General features: G+C 40.1%; 1 protein-coding gene across 5 annotated transcripts in view; it reads right to left on the reverse strand.

Annotated features, from left to right (window-relative positions):
* Positions 1–24,546, reverse strand: part of CFAP61 (cilia and flagella associated protein 61) — a 294,287-nt gene that overhangs the window by 224,824 nt on the left and 44,917 nt on the right. For all 5 annotated transcript variants that reach the window (XR_006891038.1, XM_046678345.1, XM_046678348.1 and 2 more), the window contains one exon: positions 23,835–23,967. Coding sequence is in view for 4 of the 5 variants with exons in the window: in XM_046678345.1 (XP_046534301.1) it covers positions 23,835–23,967 (133 nt within the window). In the remaining variant the exon portion in view is untranslated. The remainder of the gene's footprint in view (positions 1–23,834; positions 23,968–24,546) is intronic.

The following is a 24,546-nucleotide window of genomic DNA, read 5'->3' on the forward strand; positions in this document are numbered from 1 at the left end:
GTGTCCATCTGATGGACCCATGATTCAGAGAAAGTTCATGGTCACTCACTCTTTATCAGGTAGGAACTCTTTGATTTTCCTGAATCTACTTATTTATTTGATTGAATGGTCTCATGGGGAGGAGATGTGAGGAAAGAGGTTTGGTGGGAACATTCAAGAGAGGTATACTCATAGCACAGGTTCACCATGTGGGTCTGATTTGCAAATGCATCACCCCCCAGCATCCTAACAGATACCTGATTCTGAACCTCTTGCAATGGCCCCATGATTTTAGGCCTTTGGTGAGGAATACACAGGAGAGAAGATGTGTGTGATGGTGTGATATACTAAGAAATATATATTTGGCAGTCATCCCTGGTTCCTGGCACAAACCTCCTAAAACACTTGCAATTTCCTAAGAGATTTCCTGTTTTTTCATAATAAGCCCCTTTCAGTGATATCTGAGTTTATGCTAATAAGGTGACTCTTGGAGAATTGGGGCTGGTTGTCAGAGGAATCGACCATGTGATTAGAGGGTTGGAACTTACAGCCCCACCCTCTGACCTCTAGGGAGGGGAGAGGAGCTGGAGATTGAGTTCAGTCACCAATGGCCAATGATATAATTAATCATTAATAGCATCACCATAAAAACCTCTAAACAATGGGATTTGGGAGCTTCCAGTTGGTCAACACACTGAGGTGCTGGGAGGTGGTGTCCCAGACAGGAAGCTCTCCCCCTTCCCCCACACCTTGCTCTATGTATCTCTTCCATTTGGCTGTTCCTGAGTTGATCCTTCACAATAAAACGATAATAGTAAGTAAAGTGTTTCCCTGAGTTCTCTGAGCAGTTCTAGCAAATTATCAAACTCAATAAGGGGTTGTGAGAACCTCTGATTTATAGCCAGTCAGTTAGAAGTACAGGGGACAACCTGGGACCTGCGGCTGGCATCTGAAGTGGGGGCAGTCTTGTAGGCCTGAACCCTTAATCTGTGGGGTCTGTGCTAACTCTGGGCAGTGTCAGAATTGAACTGCAGGACATCTAGTCGGTGTCCGGAGAGTGCAAGAATTGGTTGTTATAGGGAAACCCTATACATTTAGTGTCAGAAGTGCTGTGAATAGAGCAGAAAACTTATCTTTCAATGAGTAATTAGCTGATCTGCACCTATTATTAGTACTGAAATATTACAAATTAACAATGAAATTTAATTCTATCATATTCCACATCGACAGATGACTGTGATTGAAATTGTTTATTACGTCCCTTCAATAAGTCCGTATTTCATTCTTCTCTGCAAGGAAAGCATTTAAAATTTTAAAAGAGAGCAAGAGACAATGCATATTTCTTTATTTAACTAATCTTCTTGTGGTAATTATTTTGCAATATATACATAGGTCAAATCATTATGTTGTACATCATAAACTTATACAACGTCATATGTCAATTATATCTTATACATAGGTCAAATCATTATGTTGTACATCATAAACTTATACAACGTCATATGTCAATTATATCTTAATAAAATTGGGAAGAAAGAAAAATAAATAAATTTCACAAAAATAATTCTTGTTGATTTAAGCAAATTCTGGGTTTTAAACAAATTCTAGTTGACTGATTTGACTCTGACAACTCTTTTTAGAAACCAGCATCTACTGAGTCCTGTCCCTCAGGTGTTCAGACTTTATTTCTTGAGACAACCATCCCATTCAGGCAGTGGAAGAACTCCACAATCATAGGCACTCCCTAGTCCCAGGAATTAAGCATCATCCCATCAATGGCCAGTCGGAGAAAATGGTTACTACTTTTAACCTAGTAAAGCAGAGAATTAAGCCACAACAATGTTCAGTCTTTTAAATGACACAGAGAAAAACTAGGTATTAAACTATTTATTCTCAAATGTGTTGTCTAGTTTAAAACCATTTGTTTTCAAACATGTGTTTGAAAAATAAATGTGAGACTCCCTTTATTTTCTCCCTAATGCTGAAATACAAAGGGAATTTTAAAAATTATTTTTTTCATGCATATTCTTTACTTTACAGGCCCCCCAAAATGATACTAGCTGTAAAAGGCTGGATTTACACAGCTGTTTTATAAAGCCATTGACACTTTAATAAAAGTCCAAAATAAACATTTTAATTTTTTTCCCAAATAACAAGTGATTGTTTGTCTTGTTTGCACGCGTGAACAAAGGCTGCGTAGCCGCAGTTGTCTGGCTTCTCTGTAATTTTAGGCCCAAGACTCAGCAGACGCTGATTAACCAATCCATCTACCATATGTGCAGAAAGAGACGGCCAGCCTCACTCTCGGCAGGGAAAATTGGCATCCATCTTGGTTCACATGGAGATGTCCTTCTAATCTACAGCCACACTGGCGCAACAAAACTTCGATGGCCTGAAATACCTTTTGCTGGCTTCATGGCGAGCTGCATGTGCATGATAAGAATGTATTATTTATAAGACCGCTGTTAGTAATGAGCTATTACACTAATGGCTCATTGTGTTTGGGATTTGATTTCAAATGGCATGGATCACACATTCTGATGAAAATGAGAAAAACATGTTTTGCCATTAGGAACAAAGATTTAACGTTCTCCAATTCTACAACCTGTTATATTCCCATCATTCATCCCAGGTTGTGACAATTCACAAAAGTTCACAATTATAGACTGCAACAGAGCAAGGACATATTGTGGAAGTGTCTGCTTTTTCCTTTGGGTTTCTTTCAAATAACTATTCTGATTTGAGAAACACTGTTCTGAAATAGGAACTTGTGGGAGCATTCAAATGCATCTTTGTGTGTGTGTTTTCTGAAAAAATAAATTGACTTAATGGACTTTTTTTTACTTGTACAATAAAAACATTAATTACTGGCTGCTATCTATTCTCCAGGTGGCAGAGGTACTTTCCACTACAAAGGTGTCTTCAATTTTCTTATACTGCAGAGCAAAACTGAAAGTTTTGTTGTTGTTCTTGTTTTTCCTATACAGATCTACAGGATAACACATAAGGCTGAGATTGTTAGAAATCCATATGTTCAGTGGCCTTGTCTTCACAAGCAGGTGCATTTATAGACACATGTGCACTGTACCGTTCAGGCTTCCACCTAAAAAGCCCTACGGTCACCCATCCCTTTTGGGTGACAATACTCCACAATCAGAGTGCCCTCATTGTGACCACTGCCAGCTTTGATCCCCTCTGCCTGATGCCAAAGGCATGGCTGAGCTGGCCGGCTCTGCCCACCCACAGGTCAGTGATGCCTACTTAGACCAGAGCTACCCATGCTGTGGATGATGCCAAAGCAGACGCTTTGCCCATCTGTCTCTAGGAGCCGCCCTTGGCCTCCAACTGCCCTTCCTTGAAATCTCAGTTTGGAGTAAACACCAGATGTCAAGGTAAGCCAGGATAAAGTTATGAAAAGCAATTTGCAGCAAAGTGATGACTCAAATCTCCTCCAAAGTAACTATCAAGCCGAAGAACGAACTCACAGTTAAAAACCTTTCATTAGTCAAGGGTTTCCCACAGTGCACAGGCACAGCTCCCAGGCATTCTACATGCACGGCCTGTAACTACCATGGGCCAGTTTGAGAAGAGACAGAATTGATGTACTTTGTTCCATCATGTCCGGTCAACTGTGGTCACCTAAAAGCATGGTATGCCGAAAAGCCTCGATTTGTAGCCTTTGCTAATTTCTGTGCTGTAAATACTAACATTGTGGCCAAATTTTAAGCTACCAATGTGATGTCACCAAATAGACAGTTGGGAAAGGATGCCCAGTAGCCACCATAATATGGTATTTCCACTATACAGAGACCATAGACATAAATAACCTCAAGAGTGTAGATAATAGTAAAATAATTAGGAAGGGATAAGTGTTGAGTATTTATTAACTTTGTTTTTAGTATAGCTTATTACACTGCAAGTTTATAAAATTTAATTTTTAGTAATGGCCGTGTTTAACAACCAGCTTGCAAAGTTCCTGAAGATTTAACAATCGGCTTTCATGAGCCAAAGCAAGCTAGTTCCAGCATACCACCACCTAAAAGGGCCAGCCTGAGAAAGTCCAGGTCATTGGGAGAAGGGTCCAGGGAGGCAGGTGGGAGCAGAGTGACAGTAGTGATCTCGAACCCAAAAGGCTTAAGACACCAGACATGGCTTGGTATAGACTGGAGATCCGCTCCCAGATCCTAGACTGGCCTGCTCCCTATTGATGGTTCCTGCTTCTGCCGTTCCATTTTAAGATTCTGTGGTCTCCTCTCCACAGAACACAAAGCATCTAATGTCTGAGGCAACACAGCCTCTTGGAGATTGGACTGGGTTCCATTTGCCTCTTTAGAAACACCAAAGGATCCTTGCAGGGTTGGAACTGCAATTTTCAGCCTGCAACTTTCCTCTGAGGTTTACACACTGAAAACGTGTAACACATGACTAGAGAGGGAAAGAAAGTGGGGGAAGAAGTCCCTGAAACTTTACAAGCACTAACTCAAGTGTTTGGTGTTGAAACTAGCACCTTGAAACCAAGGAATTGAAAGCCTTCTCCAGAGTGACATCGGTTTCATGGCAGCACAAAGATGTCCATCATTGTTGTCCCCCCATTCAATAGCAAATATTCAGCATCCATCCATGAACAGAAGAGCCTCTGGGGGCACTGTCGGCTCCAACTCCAAACGCCAAGGGACCTGGGAAGAGTTTTGCCTACCTGTGCATTGGGAAATAGGCAGACAGACCTTGGGCCTGGCTGCGGACCTTGCAGAGGCCTATGAACTGACTCCAGCCCCTCTTGGCTGTGGTCCAGGAGCCCCTGGAGAATACTGACTTAAACAATCACTCATAGAGGAGAGAGCCTTTGTGAAAGTACAGGTTTCCAGAGAAGTTCCAGGACTCCATTGGAGCAAAAAAAAAATATAAGTTAGGACACACTGGAGTGGGGAAGAGGAACAGTGTGACTTTACTCATGTCACCCATTCCCCAAGGAGGCACAGCTTAGGGTCAAGAAAGATCTTTCTTGGTCTATGATTTATCCTGTGGGGGAAAGGGAGAGAGTGCTAGTGAACCATGTGGAATGCTTCCAAAGGGGCTCATTTCTCTTTCACCCTATCCAGAGTACTAAATCAGGAGCTCCATGACTAGGCGTGGAAAGAGAGCAGCAGATAGGACTCTTGGAGGACATTAAAGGGATACAGATCCTAATTGTGTTGCAGATTCCATTAAGAAGCATGCCCATGAGATACTGGGAATGCCTCATTGATGAATCCCCCAACCGGCCCAAGTGCACCCCCAGCTCTTTGTGTGCCTCACCCACATAGCATCCTACCCCATGGCCAGCTCCTATGCACACTCCCAACAGCAGCACAAGAAGGCTTTGGTGGACTGCTAGGGAGCATGCACAGAAAATCAGTCAAATTGGTCTGTGCAGTATCTTTCTGAATATGTCTTTTCAGGCAAGGGAAACAAAAGAAAAAGTAAACAAATGGGACTACATCAAACTAAAAAGCTTCTACACAGCAAGAAACCATCAATGAAATGAAAAGACAACCTACCAATTGGGAGAAGATATTTGCAAATCATATCTATGATAAGGGCTTAATATCTAAAATATATAAAGAACTCATACAGCTAATCAACAAATAAATAAACAACCCAATAAAAAAATGGGCAAAGGATCTGAACAGATATTTTTCCAAAGAAGATATACAGATGGCCAATAGGCATGTGAAAAGATGTTCAACATCACTAATTATTAGGGAAACGCAAATCAAAACCACAATGAGATATTACCTCATGCCCATCAGAATGATTATTAAAAAAACAAGAAATAACAAGTGTTGGAGAGGATGTGGAGAAAAGGGAACCCTTGTACACTGCGGGTGGGAATGCAAACTGGTGTAGCCACTATAGAAAACAGTATGGAGATTCCTCAAAAAATTAAAAATAAATCTACCATATGATCCAGCTATTCCACTTCTGGGTATTTATCCAAAGAACACAAAAACACTAATTCAAAAAGATATACACACCCCTATGTTCATTGCAGCATTATACACAATAGCCAAGACTTGGAAACAACCTAAGGGCCCATCAGCAGATGAATGGATAAACAGGATGTGGTAAATATACACAATGGATTACTACTCAGCCATAAAAAAGATGAAATACTGCCATTTGCGACAACATGGATGGACCTTGAGAGTATTATGCTAAGTGAAATAAGCCAGACAGATAAATACAAATACCATATGATTTCACTCATATGTGGAAGATAAAACAACAACAAACAAACAAACATATAGATACAGAGAATAGCTTGGCAGTTACCAGAGGGGAAAGGTGTTGGGGAGGGTTAAAGGGGTAAAGGAGCACATGTGTATGGTGATGGACAGCAAGTAGACTTTTGCTGTTTAACATGATGTAGTCTCTACAGAAGTTGAAATATAATGATGTACAACTGAAATTTACATAACATTATAAACCAATGTTACCTCAATAAATAAATAGGAAAATTGGTAGGATCTGCAGGCCAGAGAGACCACAAACTTGAGCTGTAGTGCCATCTTTGGGAAAACAAGAGAGGCTGTTAGCACTCAGCCTGGTGCTTTGCAAGATCCCAAGAATGCAAACAAGCTTTAGAATTCTACTACAAGAGAGAGCAGGAAGCCTGGAGCAGATGTATCCACAGAAGGTCTGAGAAAGCCTCAGAATCTCTAGTAGTGCTGATGCAGGTATTTCTCCTCTGAAGACAGTAAAGACTGGAGAAAGTGACTGCTACTTCAAATGTGAAGACAGCAATACAAAACTCCAAGGAACATTAAAAAATCAAGGAAACATGACACCACCAAAGCATCTCAATAATCTTCCAGCACCCAAACTCAAACACATGGAGATCTCCAACTTACCAGATAAAGAATTCAAAATTGCTGTTTTAAGGAAACGCAATGAACTATGAAAAAAGACAGAAAGACAATTCAAAGAAATCAGGAAAACAATACACAAACAGAACAAAAAGTTTAACAAGGAGAAATCATAAAAAAAGAACTGAATAGAGATTCTAGAGCCAGAGAATACAATGAATGAAATGAAAAATGCAATAGAGAGCATCAACACCAGACTTGATCAAGCAAAAGAAAGAATCAGTGAGACTGAAGACAGGATCTTTGAAAGTATCCAGTTAGAGGAAAACAAAGAAAAAAGAATGAAAAAGAGAGAAGAAAGCCTACAAGATCTTTGGGATATCATCAAAGGGACCAATTTGTGAATCACTAGAGTTCTGAAGGAGAAAGAGGGAGAAAAGTACAGAATGCTTACTTAAGAAGTAATGGCTGAGAACATCCCAAATCTGGGGAGAGATTTGGATATCCAAGATAATGAAACTCATGGGTCACCAAACAAAATCAGCTTAAAAAGATCCTCTCCAAGACACATTATAACAAAACTGTCAAAAATCAAAGACAAAGAAAGAATCTTAAAAGTAGCAAGAAACAAAAAGCTTATAACTTACAAAGGAATCTCCATAAGTCTATCAGCGAATTCCTCTTACAGGCGAGGAGAGGTTGGGATGATATATTCAAAGTGCTAAAAGAAAAAAACTACCAATCAAGAAAGCTGTCCTTCAGAAATGAAGGGGAGATAAAGACTTTTCCAGACAAATAAAAGCTGAGGGAGTTCATCACCACTAGACCTGCCTTACAAGAAAAGCTGAAAAGTGTTATTCAAGCTGAAATGAAAGGATGCTAATTAGTAACACGAAAGCATATGAAAATATACAACACATTAGTAAAGGTAAGTTTATAGTCAGACTCAGAATACACTAATACTATAACATAGTGGAATGTTAACCACTTAACTCTAGTACAAATGCAAAAGGACAAGAGTATTAAAAATAACATAGCTATAATAATTTATTAGTAGATACACAATATAAAAAGAGGCAAATTGTGACAACAAAAACATAAAAGGGGGGAGTCAAAGGATAAAGTTTTTGTGTATGATCCAAGTTAAGTTGTTATCAGCATAAAATACACTGTTATATCTATAAAATGTTTTATGTAAGCCTCATCATAACCACAAAGCAAAAATCTACAGTAGATTCACAAAAGATAAACAAAAAAAATATAAGCAGTACCACCACAGAAAATCATCAATTCACAAAGGAAGCCAGTAAGAGAGGAAGAAAAGAAGAAGGGTACTACAACATAGCCAGAGAAGAAAAAGATAGCATTAGTAAGTCCTCACCTATCATTAATTACTCTAAGTATAAATAAATTGTATTTTCCAATCAAAAGACATAGAGTGGCCAGATAAATAAGAATGCAAGACCCAACAATATGCTGCCTACAAGAGACTCAGTTCAGCTTTAAGGATATATACAGGCTTAAAATGAAGAGAAGGAAAAATACATTCCATGTAAGTGGAAACCGAAAGAGAGCAAGGTAGCTATATCTATATCAGACAAAATAGACTTTCAGCTAAAAACAGTAACATGAGACAAAGAAGGTCATTATGCAACGATAAAGGGTCAATTCACCAAGAAGATACAACAATCATAAATACATATACATCCAACATCAGACCACCTAAATATTAAGTAAATAATAAAAAATATAAAGGTAGAAATAGAAAATACAATAATAGTAGGGGATTTTAATATCCCACTTTCAACAATGGATAGAACATCCAGACAGAAAATCAACATGGAAATGTTGGACTTGAACAATACTTTAGACCAAATGGACCTAACAGATATATACAGAACATTCCATCCGACAACAGCAGAATACATATTCTTCTCAAGCACACACAGAACCTTCCCCAGGATAGATCACACATTAGGTTACAAAACAAGTCTTAGTGAACTTAAGAAGACTGAAATTGGACCACATATATTTTCTGACCACAAGTTATGAAACTAGAAATCAATGACAACAGGAAAGTTTGGAAATTAAAACATTCCTGAACAACTAAGGAGTTACAGAAGAAATCAAAAGGGAAATCAAAAAATATCTTGAAACAAACAAAAATGGAAGCACAACATACCAAAATCTATGGGATGCTTAAAAAGCAGTTCTAAGAGGTAAGTTTATCGTGATAAACACCTGCATTATGAAAAAAGAAAGATCTCAAATAAACAACCTAACTTTACACCTCAAGGAACTAGAAAAAGAAGATCAAATTAAGCCCCAAGTTAGCAAAAGGAAGGAAATAACAAAGATCAGAGCAGAAATAAATAAAATTGAGACTACAAAAACAAGAGAAAAGATTGGCGAAACCAAGAGTTGGTTTTTTGAAAAGATAAAATTGACACACCTTTAGCTGAATTCAGAAAAAAAGAGAGAAGACAAATTAATAAAATCGGAAATGAAAGAGGAGACATTACAATTGGTAATACAGAAATACAAAGGATCATAAGAGACTACCATGAACAATTATATGCCAACAAGTTGGATAACCTAATAAATAACCAAATAAAAGGATAAATTCCTAGAAACCTGCAACCTACCAAGACTGAATCATGAATAAAAAATATGACCAGACCAATAATAAATAAGGAGATTGAATCAGTAATCAAAAACCTCCCAACAGAGGAAAGTCCAGACCAAATGGCTTCACTGGTAAATTCTATAAAATATTTAAAGAATTAATGCCAATTCTTCTCAAACTCATCCCAAAAATCGAAGAGGAAGGAACACTCCCAAACTCATTTTATGAGGTGAGCATTACTCTGATACCAAAGCCAAATATGGGCATTTCTATGATACCAAAGCCAGATAAAGACACCACAAGAAAAGAAAACTACAGACCAATATCTCTGAGGAAGACAGATGCAAAAATTCTCAACAAAATATTAGCAAACTGAATTCAACAGCACATTAAAAGCCTCATACACCATGATCAAGTGGGATTTATCCCTGGGATGTAAGGATGGTTCAATATATACAAATCAAGAAATGTGATACACATTAATAGAATGAAAGATAAAAATCATATGATCATCTCAACAGATGCAGAGAAAGCATTTGACAAAATACAACTCCTTTTATGATAAAAATGCAGAACAAATTGGGTATAGAAGAAACATACTTCAACACAATAAAGCCATAAATGACAAGCCCACAGCTAACATCATACTCAATGGTGAATGGCTGGAAGCTTTTCCTCTAAGATCAGGAACAGGATAAGGGTGCCCACTCTCACCACTCCTATGCAACATACAACTGGAAGTCCCAGCCAGAGAAATCAGGCAAGAAAAAGAAAGAAAAGGCATCCAAATCAGAAAGAAAGAAGTAAAGTTATCTTTGTTTGAAGATAATATGATCTTATATGTAGAAAATCCTAAAGATTTTCCACCAAAAAAACTGTTAAAACTAATCAACAAATTCAGTAAAGTTGCAGGGTGCAAAATCAACATGCAGAAATCACTTGCATTTCTACATACTAACAATAAAATACCTAAAAAAGAAATAAAGAAGATAATCCCATACACAACAGCAAAAACCATGAAATTCTTAGGAGTAAATTTAACCAAGGAAGTGAAAGATCTATACACTGAAAACACAAAACTTTGATGAAAGAAATTGAAGAATACACAAACAAATGGAAAGATATCCTGTGTTCACGGAGTAAAAGAATTTATATTGTTAAAATGGCCATACTGCCCAAAGCCATCCAGAGATTCAATGAAATCCCTATCAAAATACTACTGGCATTTTTCACAGAAATTAAAAAAACAACTCTAAAATTTGTATGGAACCACAAAAGATCCCAAATAACCAAAGCAATCCTGAGAAAGAACAATGAAGCTGGAAGCGTCACAATTCCTGATTTCAAATTATTTTACAAAGCTATAGTAATCAAAACAGTATGGTACTGGGATAAAAACAGACACACAGAGCAATGGAAGAGAATCAAGATCCCAGAAATAGACCTCCGCAAATGCAGCCAACTAGTATTTGCAAAGGAAATGAAGAATGTTCAACAGCGAAAGGATAGTCTCTTCAATAAATGATGGTGGGAAAACTGGATATCAACATGCAGAAGAATGAAAATTGGACCCCTATCTTACACCACTCACAAAAATGACCTCACAATGGATTAAAGACATAAACATAAGACCTGAAAAGGTAAAACCCCCAGGAGAAAACACATGGAAGAAGTTCCTTGACATTGATCTTAGCAGTGATTTTTTTGGCTATGACATCAAAAGCACAAGCAACAAAAGCAAAAATTAGTGAGTGGGACTACACCAAACTAAAAAGCTTCTGCACAGCAAAAGAAACCATCAACAAAATGAAAAGGCAGCCTATTGAATGGGAGAAAATATTTGCAAACCCTATATTGGATAAGGTGTTAATATCCAAAATACACAAAGAATTCATACAACTTAGTAGAAAAAAAATCCACTTAAAAATGGGCAGAAGGGAGGAAGATCCAAGATGGCGGCATGAGCAGACTTCTTTGTCTCTCCTCCTTCGAATCTACAACTAATTGGACATTCATCGCTTGACAAAGGATATCTATATAGCATCTCAGGACGTTGGAGAGACCCACACTGCTATACATCGGAAGGCGGATGGACTTCCCTCCGGGAGGAGGTGGAGATAGGTGAAAACTCTCTGACCCCAACCCCCAAACAGCCTAGAGCCTGCGGGCGGCTTTCTTCCAGCGGATGCCCCCAGAACATCGCCACACGCCAAGGGCAGGAGGGAGCGCACACCAGAGGAGCGACGGTGGAAACACGTGAACAGAGCCCTACCTAAGCCCCCCGCAATTACACCTGAGCCCAGAGGGAAGCTCCAGAGTTACACACCGGAGGCGGTGGGGAAAACCCCTACCCACCATTAGCAGAGAGGTCCCGCCCAGCATCCACAAAGCCTGGGGGGCCCCGGAGAGAATCTCAAGCGGCGCGCCGGCCTGCCAGCTGCTGCTGCAGGCTCCTCTGACCGGGCTTTTGCCCGGGACTACCGGAGATCTCCTGGGAGAGGTCCGGGGCTGGGTGGAGCTCCAGAGGCTGGCAACGTGGCCTGGGGGAGAAACTCTGAAGTCCCGTCCTGGCAGCAGGCAGGGTCTTTGCCTGCCATTATCGGAGAGGCCCTGCCCAGCCTCCACAACGCCTGGGGGCTCTCCCAAATGGTGTGCCGGCCTGCCAACTGCTGCGGCTGGCTCCACTGATGGGGCTTTTGCCCAGGAGAGGCTCAGGACTACCAGAGATCTCCTGGGAGAGGTCCGGGGCTGGGTGGAGCTCCAGCGGCCAGCTACGCGGCCTGGGGGAGAAACTCTGAAATCCTGTCTGGGCAGCGGGCAGGGTCTTTGCCTGCCATTATTGGAGAGGCTCCACCCAGCACCCACAACACCTGGGGGCTCCCAGAGAGAATCCCAAATGGCGCGCCGGGCCGCCAGCTGCTGCCGCCAGCTCCACTGACCAGGCTTTCGCCCAGGAGGGGCTCAGGACTACCAGAGATCTCCTGGGAGAGGACCGGGGCTGGGTGGAGCTCCAGCAGCTGGCTACGCGGCCTGGGGGAGAAACTCTGAAGTCCCCTCCGGGCAGCAGGCAGGGTCTTTGCCTGCCATTAGCGGAGAGGCCCCACCCAGCATCCACAACGCTGGGAGGGTCCCAAAGAGGAGAATCCCAGGCAGGGCAGCAGCCAACCAGCTGCCACTGAACTCAAGGTATCAGGCTATTCCCCAGACAGGGCAATGGGCTCACCGAGATCCTAGGGGAGAGGACTGGGGCTGGGTGGAGTTCCAGCGACCTGGCTCTGTGGCCCAGGAGGAAACTCTACAGTCTCACAGAAGCCTCAGCGATAGCCTCTGTACAACACTAGTAGAGAGCACCCATCCAGCAACCACAAGGCTGGAAGACCCTGGGACAAAAGTAGCATAGCTAGGTGAGCTAACCACAGACTGTAGAAAATGCCCATAGCTCTGCTGTGACCATAGTGGACAAGCGAGATTTTGTGGGCACCAACAGTGACAGAGCTGCAGATATAAGTGATCCTGCCCCTGGCTGCTGGGAAAGCCCATAAAACCACTGCAGAACCTAAGGAGGGAGCACGTCTAGGTGGTCTGCAACAGTAGGCACCAGCAGTCTGAAGCCCCCCTGTGATGACCTCCACAGCTGAAGAGGGAACTCACAGGATCACTGTGACTGTGAGGAGGGGCCCAGGCCCAGTTAGCAACAGCTGATAGGGTTCCTGATTGGAGCAGTATAAACAGCTGTCCCCCCACCACACCAGTAGAAACAAGTGGAAGCAGTAACTAAACTCTATCTCTATGCGGAGGCACAAATCTACACCATCAAGCAATATGAAAAAATATATTAAATCTCCAGAACAGAAGGAAAATGACAAACACACAGAAAACAATCCCAAAGACAATGAAATATACAACCTAAATGATGATGACTTCAAAACAGTCATCATTAAAAAACTCAATGAGTTAAAAGAGAATTCAGATAGACAACTCAACAAGTTCAGGAGCTATGTCACAAAAGAGTTCTATACTATAAAGAAGAACCAAACAGAAATACTGGAAATGAAGAACACAATAGAGGAGATTAAGAAAAATCTAGACGCACTGAACAGTATGGCCAATAATATGGAGGAAAGAATTAGCAATTTGGAAGATAGGAATATAGAAATGCTGCAGGCAGAGGAGGAGAGAGAGCTAAGACTAAAAAGAAATGAAGAAACTCTCCAAGAATTATCTGACGCAATTAGGAGATGCAACCTAAGGATTATAGGTATACCAGAGGGAGAAGCGAGGGAGAAGGGGGCAGAAAGCCTATTCAAAGAAATAATGGCTGAGAACTTCCCAAACCTGGGGAGAGAGATGGAACTTCACGTGACAGAAGCCAATAGATCTCCAAACTTTATCAATGCAAGTAGACCAACCCCAAGACATATAGTAGTGAAGCTAGCAAAAGTCAATGACAAGGAGAGAATACTAAGGGCAGCCAGGCAGAAGAAATTGACCTACAAAGGAACCCCCATCAGGCTTTCAGCAGATTTCTCAGCAGAAACTTTACAGGCTAGAAGAGAGTGGAATGATATACTCAAAAATCTGAAGGACAAAAACCTGCAGCCGAGAATTCTCTACCCAGCAAAAATATTCTTCAAATACGATGGAGAAATAAAAACTTTCCCAGATAAACAAAAATTAAGGGTGTTCATTGCCACCAAACCTCCTCTTCAAGAAATGCTCAGGAAAACGCTCATTCCCGAAAAATCAAAAAAAGGAAAGGGACTACAAAACCAAGAACAAAGGAGATAAGTAGAAGGACAACAACAGAGAGTAGCAGCTCTCCATCAGAACAGACTAAACCATGGACGAGAAACAAAGGAAATTGAAGAGAACCAGAAAACAAGACATAAAATGGCAGCGGTAGGCCCCCACATTTCAATAATCACTCTAAATGTAAATGGATTGAACTCTCCAATCAAAAGACACAGAGTGGCAGGATGCATCAAAGAACAAGACCCAACAATATGCTGCCTCCAGGAAACACACCTCAGCCCCAAAGACAAACACAGACTCAGAGTGAAGGGATGGAAGACAATACTCCAAGCTAATAATGAACAAAAGAAAGCAGGTATTGCTATACTAATATCAGACAAAGTAGACTTCAAAGCAAAACAGGTAAAGAAAGACAAAGAGGGACAGTATATAATGATAAAAGGGACTCTCCACCAAGAAGACATAACACTTGTAAATATATACGCACCCAACACAGGAGCACCAAAATTTGTAAAGCAACTCTTAACAGAACTAAAAGAAGACATCAACAACAATACTATAATAGTAGGGGACCTCAACACCCCATTAACACCAATGGACAGAACATCCAGACAGAAAATCAACAAGGAAATAATAGAATTAAATGAAAAATTAGACCAGATGGACTTAATAGATATAGAACACTTCATCCAAAAACAGCAGGCTACACATTCTTCTCAAGTGCGCATGGAACATTCTCAAGGATAGACCATATTTTGGGAAACAAAGCAAGCATCAATAAATACAAGAGAGTTGAAATAATATCAAGCATCTTTTCTGATCACAATGCTATGAAACTAGAAATCAACTACAAGAATAAAGCAGAGAAATGTACAAAATGTGGAGACTAAACAACACGCTACTGAACAAACAATGGATTATTGAAGAAATTAAAGAAGAAATCAAATATTATCTGGAGACAAATGAAAATGAGAACACGTCATACCAAATCATTTGGGATGCAGCAAAAGCAGTCCTAAGAGGGAAATTCATCGCAATACAGGCTCACCTTACAAAACAAGAAAAATCTCACATAAGCAATCTCAAACGACACCTAACAGAATTAGAAAAAGAAGAACAAACAAAGCTCAGAGTCAGTAGAAGGAGGGAAATAATAAAAATAAGAGCAGAAATAAATGATATTGAAACGAAAAAGACAGTAGAAAGGATCAATGAAACAAAGAGTTGGTTCTTCGAAAAAATTAACAAAATCGACAAACCCTTGGCCAGACTCACCAAGAAAAGAAGAGAGAAATCTCAAATAAATAAGATTAGGAATGAGAGAGGAGAAATCACAACAGATACCAATGAAATACAAGGGATCATAAGAGAATACTATGAAAAACTATATGCCAGCAAATTGAACAACCTAGAAGACATGGACAAATTCCTGGACTCTTACAACCTCCCCAAACTGAGCCAGGAAGAAATGGAGAATCTGAATAGGCCGATCACAAGTAAAGAAACAGAAACAGTAATCAAAAACCTCCCCAAAAATAAGAGTCCAGGACCAGACGGTTTCTCTGGAGAATTCTACCAAACATTCAAAGAAGATTTAATACCTATCCTTCTCAAACTATTCCAGAAAATTGAGGAAGATGGAGTACTCCCCAACACATTCTATGAAGCCAACATCACTCTGATCTCCAAACCTGGCAAGGACAACACAAAGAAGGAGAACTACAGGCCGATATCACTGATGAACATAGATGCAAAAATCCTCAACAAAATTCTGGCAAACCAAATAGAGCAACACATGAAAAAGATTATACACCATGATCAAGTGGGATTTATGCCAGGGACACAGGGATGGTTCGACATCCGCAAGTCTATCAACGTGATACACTACATTAACAAAAACCACATGATCATCTCAATAGATGCAGAGAAAGCATTCGACAAGACCCAACACCCATTTATGATAAAAACCCTCAATAAAATGGGTATAGAAGGAAAGTACCTCAACATAATAAAGGCCATATATGACAAACCCACAGCCAACATCATACTCAACGGACAAAAACTGAAAGCCATCCCTCTGAGGACAGGAACAAGACAAGGGTGCCCACTTTCACCAATCCTATTCGACATAGTACTGGAGGTGTTAGCCAGAGCAATTCAGCAGGAAAAAGAAATAAAAGGAATCCAAATAGGCAATGAAGAAGTAAAACTCTCGCTGTTTGCAGACGACATGATCTAATATATAGAAAACCCCAAAGACCCCATAGGAAAACTATTAGAAACAATCAACAGCTACAGCAAAGTTGCAGGGTATAAAATCAACATACATAAATCAGTAGCATTTCTATACACAAACAATGAACCAACAGAAAAAGAACTCAAGAATTCAATCCCATTCACAATCGCAACAAAAAGAATAAAATACCTTGGGATAAATTTAACCAAGGAAGTGAAAGAGTTATACAATGAAAACTACAAGACTTTCTTGAAAGAAATTGACGATGACATAAAGAGATGGAAAGACATTCCATGCACATGGATTGGAAGAATAAACATAGTTAAAATGTCCATACTACCTAAAGCAATCTACAGATTCAACGCTATCCCAATCAGAATCCCAAGGACATTCTTTACAGAAATTGAACAAAGAATCCTAAAATTCATATGGGGCAGCAAAAGACCACGAATTGCTAAAGCAACCCTGAGTAAGAAAAACAAAGCTGGAGGCATCACAATCCCCGATTTCAAAACATACTACAAAGCTACAGTGATCAAAACAGCATGGTACTGTACCAAAACAGGTCCACAGATCAATGGAACAGAATTGAAAGCCCAGAGATAAAACCACACATCTATGGACAGCTAATCTTCGACAAAGGAGCTGAGGACCTACAATGGAGAAAAGAAAGTCTCTTCAACAAATGGTGCTGGGAAAACTGGACAGCCACATGTAAAAGAATGAAAATTGATCATTCTTTTTCACCATTTACTAAAATAAACTCAAAATGGATCGAATACTTAAAGATTAGGCCTGAAACAATAAGTCTTCTAGAAGAGAATATAGGCAGTACATTCTTTGACATCAGTTTCAAAAGAATCTTTTTGGACACTATAACTCCTCAGATGAGGGAAACAATAGAAAGAATAAACAAATGGGACTTCATCAGAATAAAGAGCTTCTTCAAAGCAAGGGAAAACAGGATTGAAACAAAAAAACAGCCCACTAATTGGGAAAAAATATTTACAAGCTACTTATCCGACAAAGGATTAATATCCATAATATACAAAGAACTTCCACAGCTTAACAACAAAAAAACAAACAACCCGATCAAAAAATGGGCAGAGGACATGAACAGACATTTCTCCAAAGAAGATATAAGTATGGCCAAGAGACACATGAAAAGATGTTCGTCATCGCTAATCATCAGGGAAATGCAAATCAAAACTACACTAAGATATCACCTTACACCCGTTAGATTGGCAAAAATATCCAAAACCAAAAGTGACAAATGTTTGAGTGGTTGTGGAGAAAAAGGAACCCTCACACACTGTTGGTGGGAATGCAAACTAGTGCAGCCACTATGGAAAACAGTATGGAGATTCCTCAAAAAGTTAAAAATAGAAATACCCTATGACCCAGCTATCCCACTACTGGGTATCTATCCTAAGAACCTGAAATTAGCAATCCCAAGACTCCCATACACCCCTATGTTCATCGCAGCGTTATTTACAATAGCCAAGATGTGGAACCAACCTAAATGCCCAGAAACTGATGACTGGATAAAGAAGATATGAAAACCACAATGAGATATCACCTCACAGCTGTTAGAATGGCTATCATCAAAAAGACAAACGATAACAAGTACTGGCAAGGATATGGAGAAAAGGGAACACTTACGCTCTGTTGATGGAAATGTAAATTGATGAACCCATCATGGAAAACAGTATGGAGGTTTCTCAAAAAATTAAAAACAGAACTACTGTATGACCTAGCAATCCCACTTCTGGGCGTATATCAGGAGGAAATAAAAACAGGATCTTGAAGAGGTATCTGCACTCCCATGTTCATGGTAGCATAACTCACAATAACCAAGGTGGGCAAACAACCTAAGTGTCTGTCAACAGAGGAATGGATAAAGAAGATGTAGTGTGTGTGTGTGTGTATGCATGTAGGTACATATCTATCTATCCACACAATGCAATATTATTCAGCCAAGAGAAAGAAGGAAATCCTATCATTTGCAACAACATGGATGGACCTTGATGGCATGATGCTAAGTGAAATAAGTCAGATAAAGACAAATACTGTATGATGTCACCTATATGTGGAGTCTAAAAAAGCTAAACTCATAGAAGCAGAGTAGCATTGTGGTTACCAGGGAGTAGGGGGGGGGGGGGGTGAGGGAAATGGGAGATGTTGGCCAAAGAGCACAAACTTCCAGTTAGAAGAGGAATAAGTTCTGGGGATCTAATGTACAGTATGGTGATTATAATTACTTCTATTGTATTATATACTTCAAAGCTGCTAAGAGAGTAGATTTTAAATGTTTTCACTACAAAAAGAAATGGTAATTATGACATGTGAGGGAGGTGTTAGCTAATGCTATGGTGGTAATCATTTTGCAATATATAAATGTATTAAATCAACACATTAAACTGACACGATGTTGTATGTCAATTATATCTGAATAAAGCTGTAAAAAATAAATAAAATTTTTCTCCAAAAAACAAAGACCTGACTAAACCGGAGTCATATAGTTTGGTCAGTAAAAGTCCTTATTGGGGGTCTGTATGAATCATACTACTTCTCAGTAGTTTTTGTCTTATCATGTAAAGACATAGCTTTTCAAAATGGTCCTGCTGGGCCCAAATACTTCCTGACCCTTCCTTTTTTTCATTAACCTGAAGCTGTAGGTCCAATGAGAATATATGAAAGCAACTCTTTAAAAAAAAATGCAAAAACCTAAGTATGAAAGAATAAAAATAAAAACCTTTTCAATGTAGAAGAAACAACTAGTATGGACTAACACCCCAAAATCTAATTTTTAGGGACAGTTCTCACCTTAAGTAGCTAATGCCCATATCTCTCTAAATTCATCCCATTCTTCACCAGATGTGTTTTCCGTCATGTAGATAAATGTTTCACTACCTAGACTGCACATTGGAATTATATGGGGAGCTTTTAAAGAATGCTGATTGTGGGGGGCTAGCCTGGTGGCGTGATGGCTAAGCTCGCATGCTCCATTGCAGCAGCCCATGGTTCACAGGTTCCGATCCTGGGCATGGACCTACACACCACTCATCAAGCCATGCTGTGGTGGGATCCCAAACATGAAAATGGAGGAAGACTGGCACAGATGTTAGCTCAGGGATAATCTTCCTCAAGCAAAAAGAGGAAGATTGACAACAGATGTTAGCTCAGGACCAGGCTTCCTCACCAAAAAAAAAAAAACCATACTGATTGTGTCTCACCCCAAAAGATTGATTTAATTAATCCTGATGATTCCTAGCAACAGAATTTTTAAAAATTGAGATATAATTCACCTACCATAAAAATAAACCTTTAAGAAGTACACAATTCAGTGGTTTTTAGTATATTCACGAAGGTGTACACCAGTACCACTAATTTCAGAATGTTTTCATCCTCCCCAAAGAAACCCCATACCCATTACTGGTCACTCCCCATCATCCCCCCCCCCCCCTATCTATTTTCTATCTCTATACACTTGCCTATTCTGGGCTTTCATATAAATAGTATCATATAATACATGGTCTTTATGTCTGGCTGCTTTCACTTAGTATGATGTTTTCAAGGTTCAAATATGTTGTAACATACATCAGTAATTCATTCCTTTTATTTCCTAATAATTTATTTCCTAATAATTTTTATTTTCCTAATAATTTTCCTTTGTTTGGATATGCCACCTTTTGTTCACCCATTCATCAGCAGATAGACATGGGGCTGTTTCCACTGTTTGGCGATTATGAATAATACTGCTATGAATGTTTGTGTACATAGTTTTTGAGTGAATATTTATTTTCAATTCTAGGAGTGAATTGCTGGGTCAAATGATAATTCTATGTTTAACTTTTTGAGGAAATGCTAGACTGTTTTCCAAAGTGGCTACACCATTTTATATTCCCAACAACAATGTCTCAGAGTTCCAATTTCTCCACATTCTCACCAACACTTGTTATTGTCCGTCTCTTTTATGATAACCATCCTAGTGGGTGTAAAGTGGTATCTCACTGTAGTTTTGATTTGCATTTCCCTAATGACTAATGGTATTGAAAATCATTTCACATTCTTACTGGCCATTTGCATATCTTTTCTGGAGAAATATCTATTCAAATCCTTTGCCCACATTTCATTTGGATGATTTGCCTCTTTGTCGCTGCATGAGTTCTTTATGTATTCTAGATGCAAGTCCAGTGGCATGGGGATGTTCTAAAAGCATTCCAGGTGACTCTCATACACATCAAGCTTGAGAACCACTGATGGAGAACGAAGTCTCACACTAATCAAGTCATCAAAACAAGAGAACTTTTGACTCCATGTTTTTCACGAAAAGCAATATTTTTAAAATAGCCCTTACAGTGTTGTCAAACAATGAGAACTGAGTGTACGAAGAATGATGGATTCCCGAAACAAGTCCTCCTAGAAGTAAAACTGCTAAACTCCCACCTTTGAATGCTTTTCAACAAACTGGCACAAAACCCTCCTTTTTAAAATGAAGATCAAATATCCACTTTAAAAAAAGCATAATTTGTGGTCAACTTTGCCTGAACCTTGGGATTCTATGAATGAAATATTCAGGTACAGGGCTGGGTACCCAAGGGGTCTATGCATGTTTCTTAATTATGATATGCAAAAGACAAGCACGAAAATTCACTCAAAATAAGACTATCTTGCTGTCAAAAACAATCTTCAGTACAAGCCTATATAAACCTCTCTTAAAGCCCTTTACCAAAAAATTGCCCTCTATATTTCTCATGGATGCAAAGAGAACATCTTAGCTCACGTTTGAATTGCTTTTTTTCTCAATTCCTAAAACCATCAACAAAAGGCTGGCCTTGTGAGGTCCTTGTACACTAGTCAATAACAAGCTATTTGGAGGGAAGCTTCATTCCTTTAAAACAGAGTTCTCAAATGTGGTGCCTACACCAGGAGCATCAGTATCACTGAGAACTAGTGAGAAATGCAGATTCTCAGGCCCCATCCCAGACCTACAGGATCAGAGACGCTGTGGTGGCGGGGTGTCCCCAGTCATTTGTGTTCTAATTAGCCCAAGAAGTAACTTCAATGCATGCTCAGGTTTGAGTACCACTACTTTAAAATATTCTCCTCGCATTTCTCATATACACATAAAGCAGATGCCATTGGTCATGACCCTATCCTTCCTAACGCTGAATAGTTAGCACATATTCCCTAATGACCCTAAGATGCTAAGAGTCTCAATTTTTTTCAGTCAGACAGTTTCTCCATACCCTTGGGCAGACCTCATGAATATCCCTATTTCAGCATTTTCAACTCTTAAGAACGCCCAAAGCTTCAGATGGAGCGGCATGAGGTAGAAAGCTATCATGTTATTTTTCAGGAAGGCCTATGTTGGCAGGTTCAAACCCAAATAAAGGCCTAAAGATACCTCAGTACACTTATGTGTAGCTATCAGAATTAGGATCTTCTTTATCAAATCCTGTGGGGGCAAATGCAGAGAAGGAACTCACTGCTAGCTAACATTCTGTAAGGGAGGAGTGTCCCTCAGTGAATGCCTCCAGGGGTGGGGCAAGGATGAGAGATGGTCTCAAGAGTCACAGAGTTGCTCATATCAGCCACCTAGAGTCCCAGGTCGATCTGCTCATCACTTTGAGCTGAGACACAATAAAGCTAGCAGCTTGCCAGCTCTCTTTTTTGTCTCTTCCCAACTTTTCCCCTGGGTGTGGACCTCTGGGTGTACAGCTGGCAAACTAGAGGGCATGGGTTCCGTGTTTCTTTATTTCCATCCCAAACCTCCTGTTGTAAAGCCTTCCTGGATGGACACTGTGGAATCAGGACTCTCATAGGGCAAGTCCTGAGTCAGTGGTCACACCTGATGTGTTCACAAGGACCGTGCTCGCACACAATGGAGAAGATGGGCTGAGGAAGCTTGTGAAGACCCAGGGCACGGTGTGAATGGTGCTGGGCTGGAGGGCACCCACTGCCTGCAGTGGCAGCTGCTCCAAAGCTCCAACTCCCTGGGGCCCTGCAGAAAAACAGGCCCAACAGGCAGGCCTTCTGATTTTTCCAGGAAAGCTAGAAATTCCAATTGTTATATGCTCTTTCCTAATTTTTAAATGTTAGCTACTAATTCAACAAAATTTAATTACATATAACATGAATCAAATCATGAGAAAACATTGGACAAATCCAAGTTGAGAGACATTCTACAAAACACCTGACCTGTACTCTTAAAAAATGTCATCGTCATGAAAGACAAAGACAGACTGGGGAGTTGTTCCAGATTATAAGAGACTGAACACATGACACCTGAGTACAACGAATGATCTGGATTTATTTCTGCCATAAAGGACATTATCAGGACTGTCAGTAAAATCTGAATAAGGTCTGTAGATTAGATAGCAGGATTGCAGGACCGTAACCGCTCGACTTGATTGCTGCATTGCAGTTACTTAAGAGAACATCCTCATTTCTAAGACATATACACTGAACTATTTAAAGGTAAAGAGGAATTACATCCACAACTTACTCTTAAATGGTTCAGAAAAAAATATATAAATTTATGTTATACACACATATATTTTTATCTATGTAAATAGATAGAGAGAGAGAAAGAGCAAGCAAAGGGAATGATAAAGCAAATGTAGTAAAATGTTAACATTTAGGAAACCTGGGTACTTACAAGTTTTCTACAAGTGTGAAATTTTGTTGAAACAAAAAGTTTTTAAAAAATTAAGTTTTGGGGGCCAGCCCCATGGCCCAGTGGTTAAGTTTGCACACTCTGCTTCTGCAGCCCATGGTTTCACCAGTTCAGATCCTGGGTGCAGACAAAGCACCACTCATCAGGCCATGCTGAGGTGGCATCCCACATAACACAACCAGAAGGACCTACAACTAGAATATACAACTATGCACTGGGGGGCTTTGGGGAGAAGAAGAAGAAGAAAAAAATATTGGCAACAGATGTTGGCTCAGATGCCAATCTTTAAAAAAAAAAAACTAAGTTTTTAAAAAATGAATCACTTTCCAAGTCAAACACAATCCATCTGCCAGAAAGATTCTAGTTTGTGAACTCTGACCTCTGGGATCTCAGGGTCTCAGAAACGCCCCCTAGACATCCCTAGAGGATATTTTCCTTTCCCCCTAACTCTAACCCCTAACTCTAGGAACAGGGCAAAGAATCCACAGGAGCCTGGGCATCTGGAAGGATCTCAAAAACCTAAAAACCTAAAGCCAGTAACAGCACAGAAGGAGTGATGCCACAGTTTACAAATCAGCCTGGCATGCCACCTGGAGGGCATGGGGAGGGAGCAGGGGATGGCAGCCCTGGGGCGCTGGGTAAAATCAGGAGTAATGTCACTTATTTCTCTCTTTTATTTCACCAAGCACATCCCTAGGTGGGTTAATCACCAACCTCACACACGACAGCATGATTCTCTTCATCTTGGGCCTCTATTAGTTCAGCCAGGAAGTATTCGCCATAAGTTTCCTTCAGAATAGTGTCATGGTGCAGAAATATTGGCATAAGATCATCATGATCTTCCACCCTGTTTAAAAGAAAGTCTTAAGTTTACTGTTCGTTCATTCATTTGTTCTTCAATGCAGCGTCTACTATGCACCCGACCCTGTTCTAAATGCCAGGAATACTGCAACACTCTCATGCAATGAACTTACATTCTAAAGGAGAAACAGACAATAAAACTGTAACAAATACATCACTTCAAACATTTCTAATAGTGAGAAGTGCTTTGGGATGGAGAGTGATGGGAAAGTGCTTTGGGATGGAGAAGACCTCTCGAGACATCTCAGCTGAGACCTGAATGAAGAGAAGGGGAGGAAGTTATGTGGAGACCTGGAGATGGAACATTCCAGGCAGAGGGAACACACTCGACATGTTTGGATGTGGAACATAGGGCATTATTTGTCATGAGCCAAAGGACAAGCAGCTGGGACAGCATTTCCCAAATGTGTTCCAAGGAATACTACTTCTATGACATTGTCTCAAGCATCCCCTTCCTCCTCCTAAAAGAATTCCACTGTCTAAAACCAGGACCTTCTATAGAGCCCCTCGTGGAGTATCACAGTTATGTATTAAAGACTCTGAGAAGTACTGGGATAAAGAATAT

Source organism: Equus quagga, chromosome 12, assembly GCF_021613505.1.
Source record: "Equus quagga isolate Etosha38 chromosome 12, UCLA_HA_Equagga_1.0, whole genome shotgun sequence".
Lineage (NCBI taxonomy): Eukaryota > Metazoa > Chordata > Mammalia > Perissodactyla > Equidae > Equus > Equus quagga.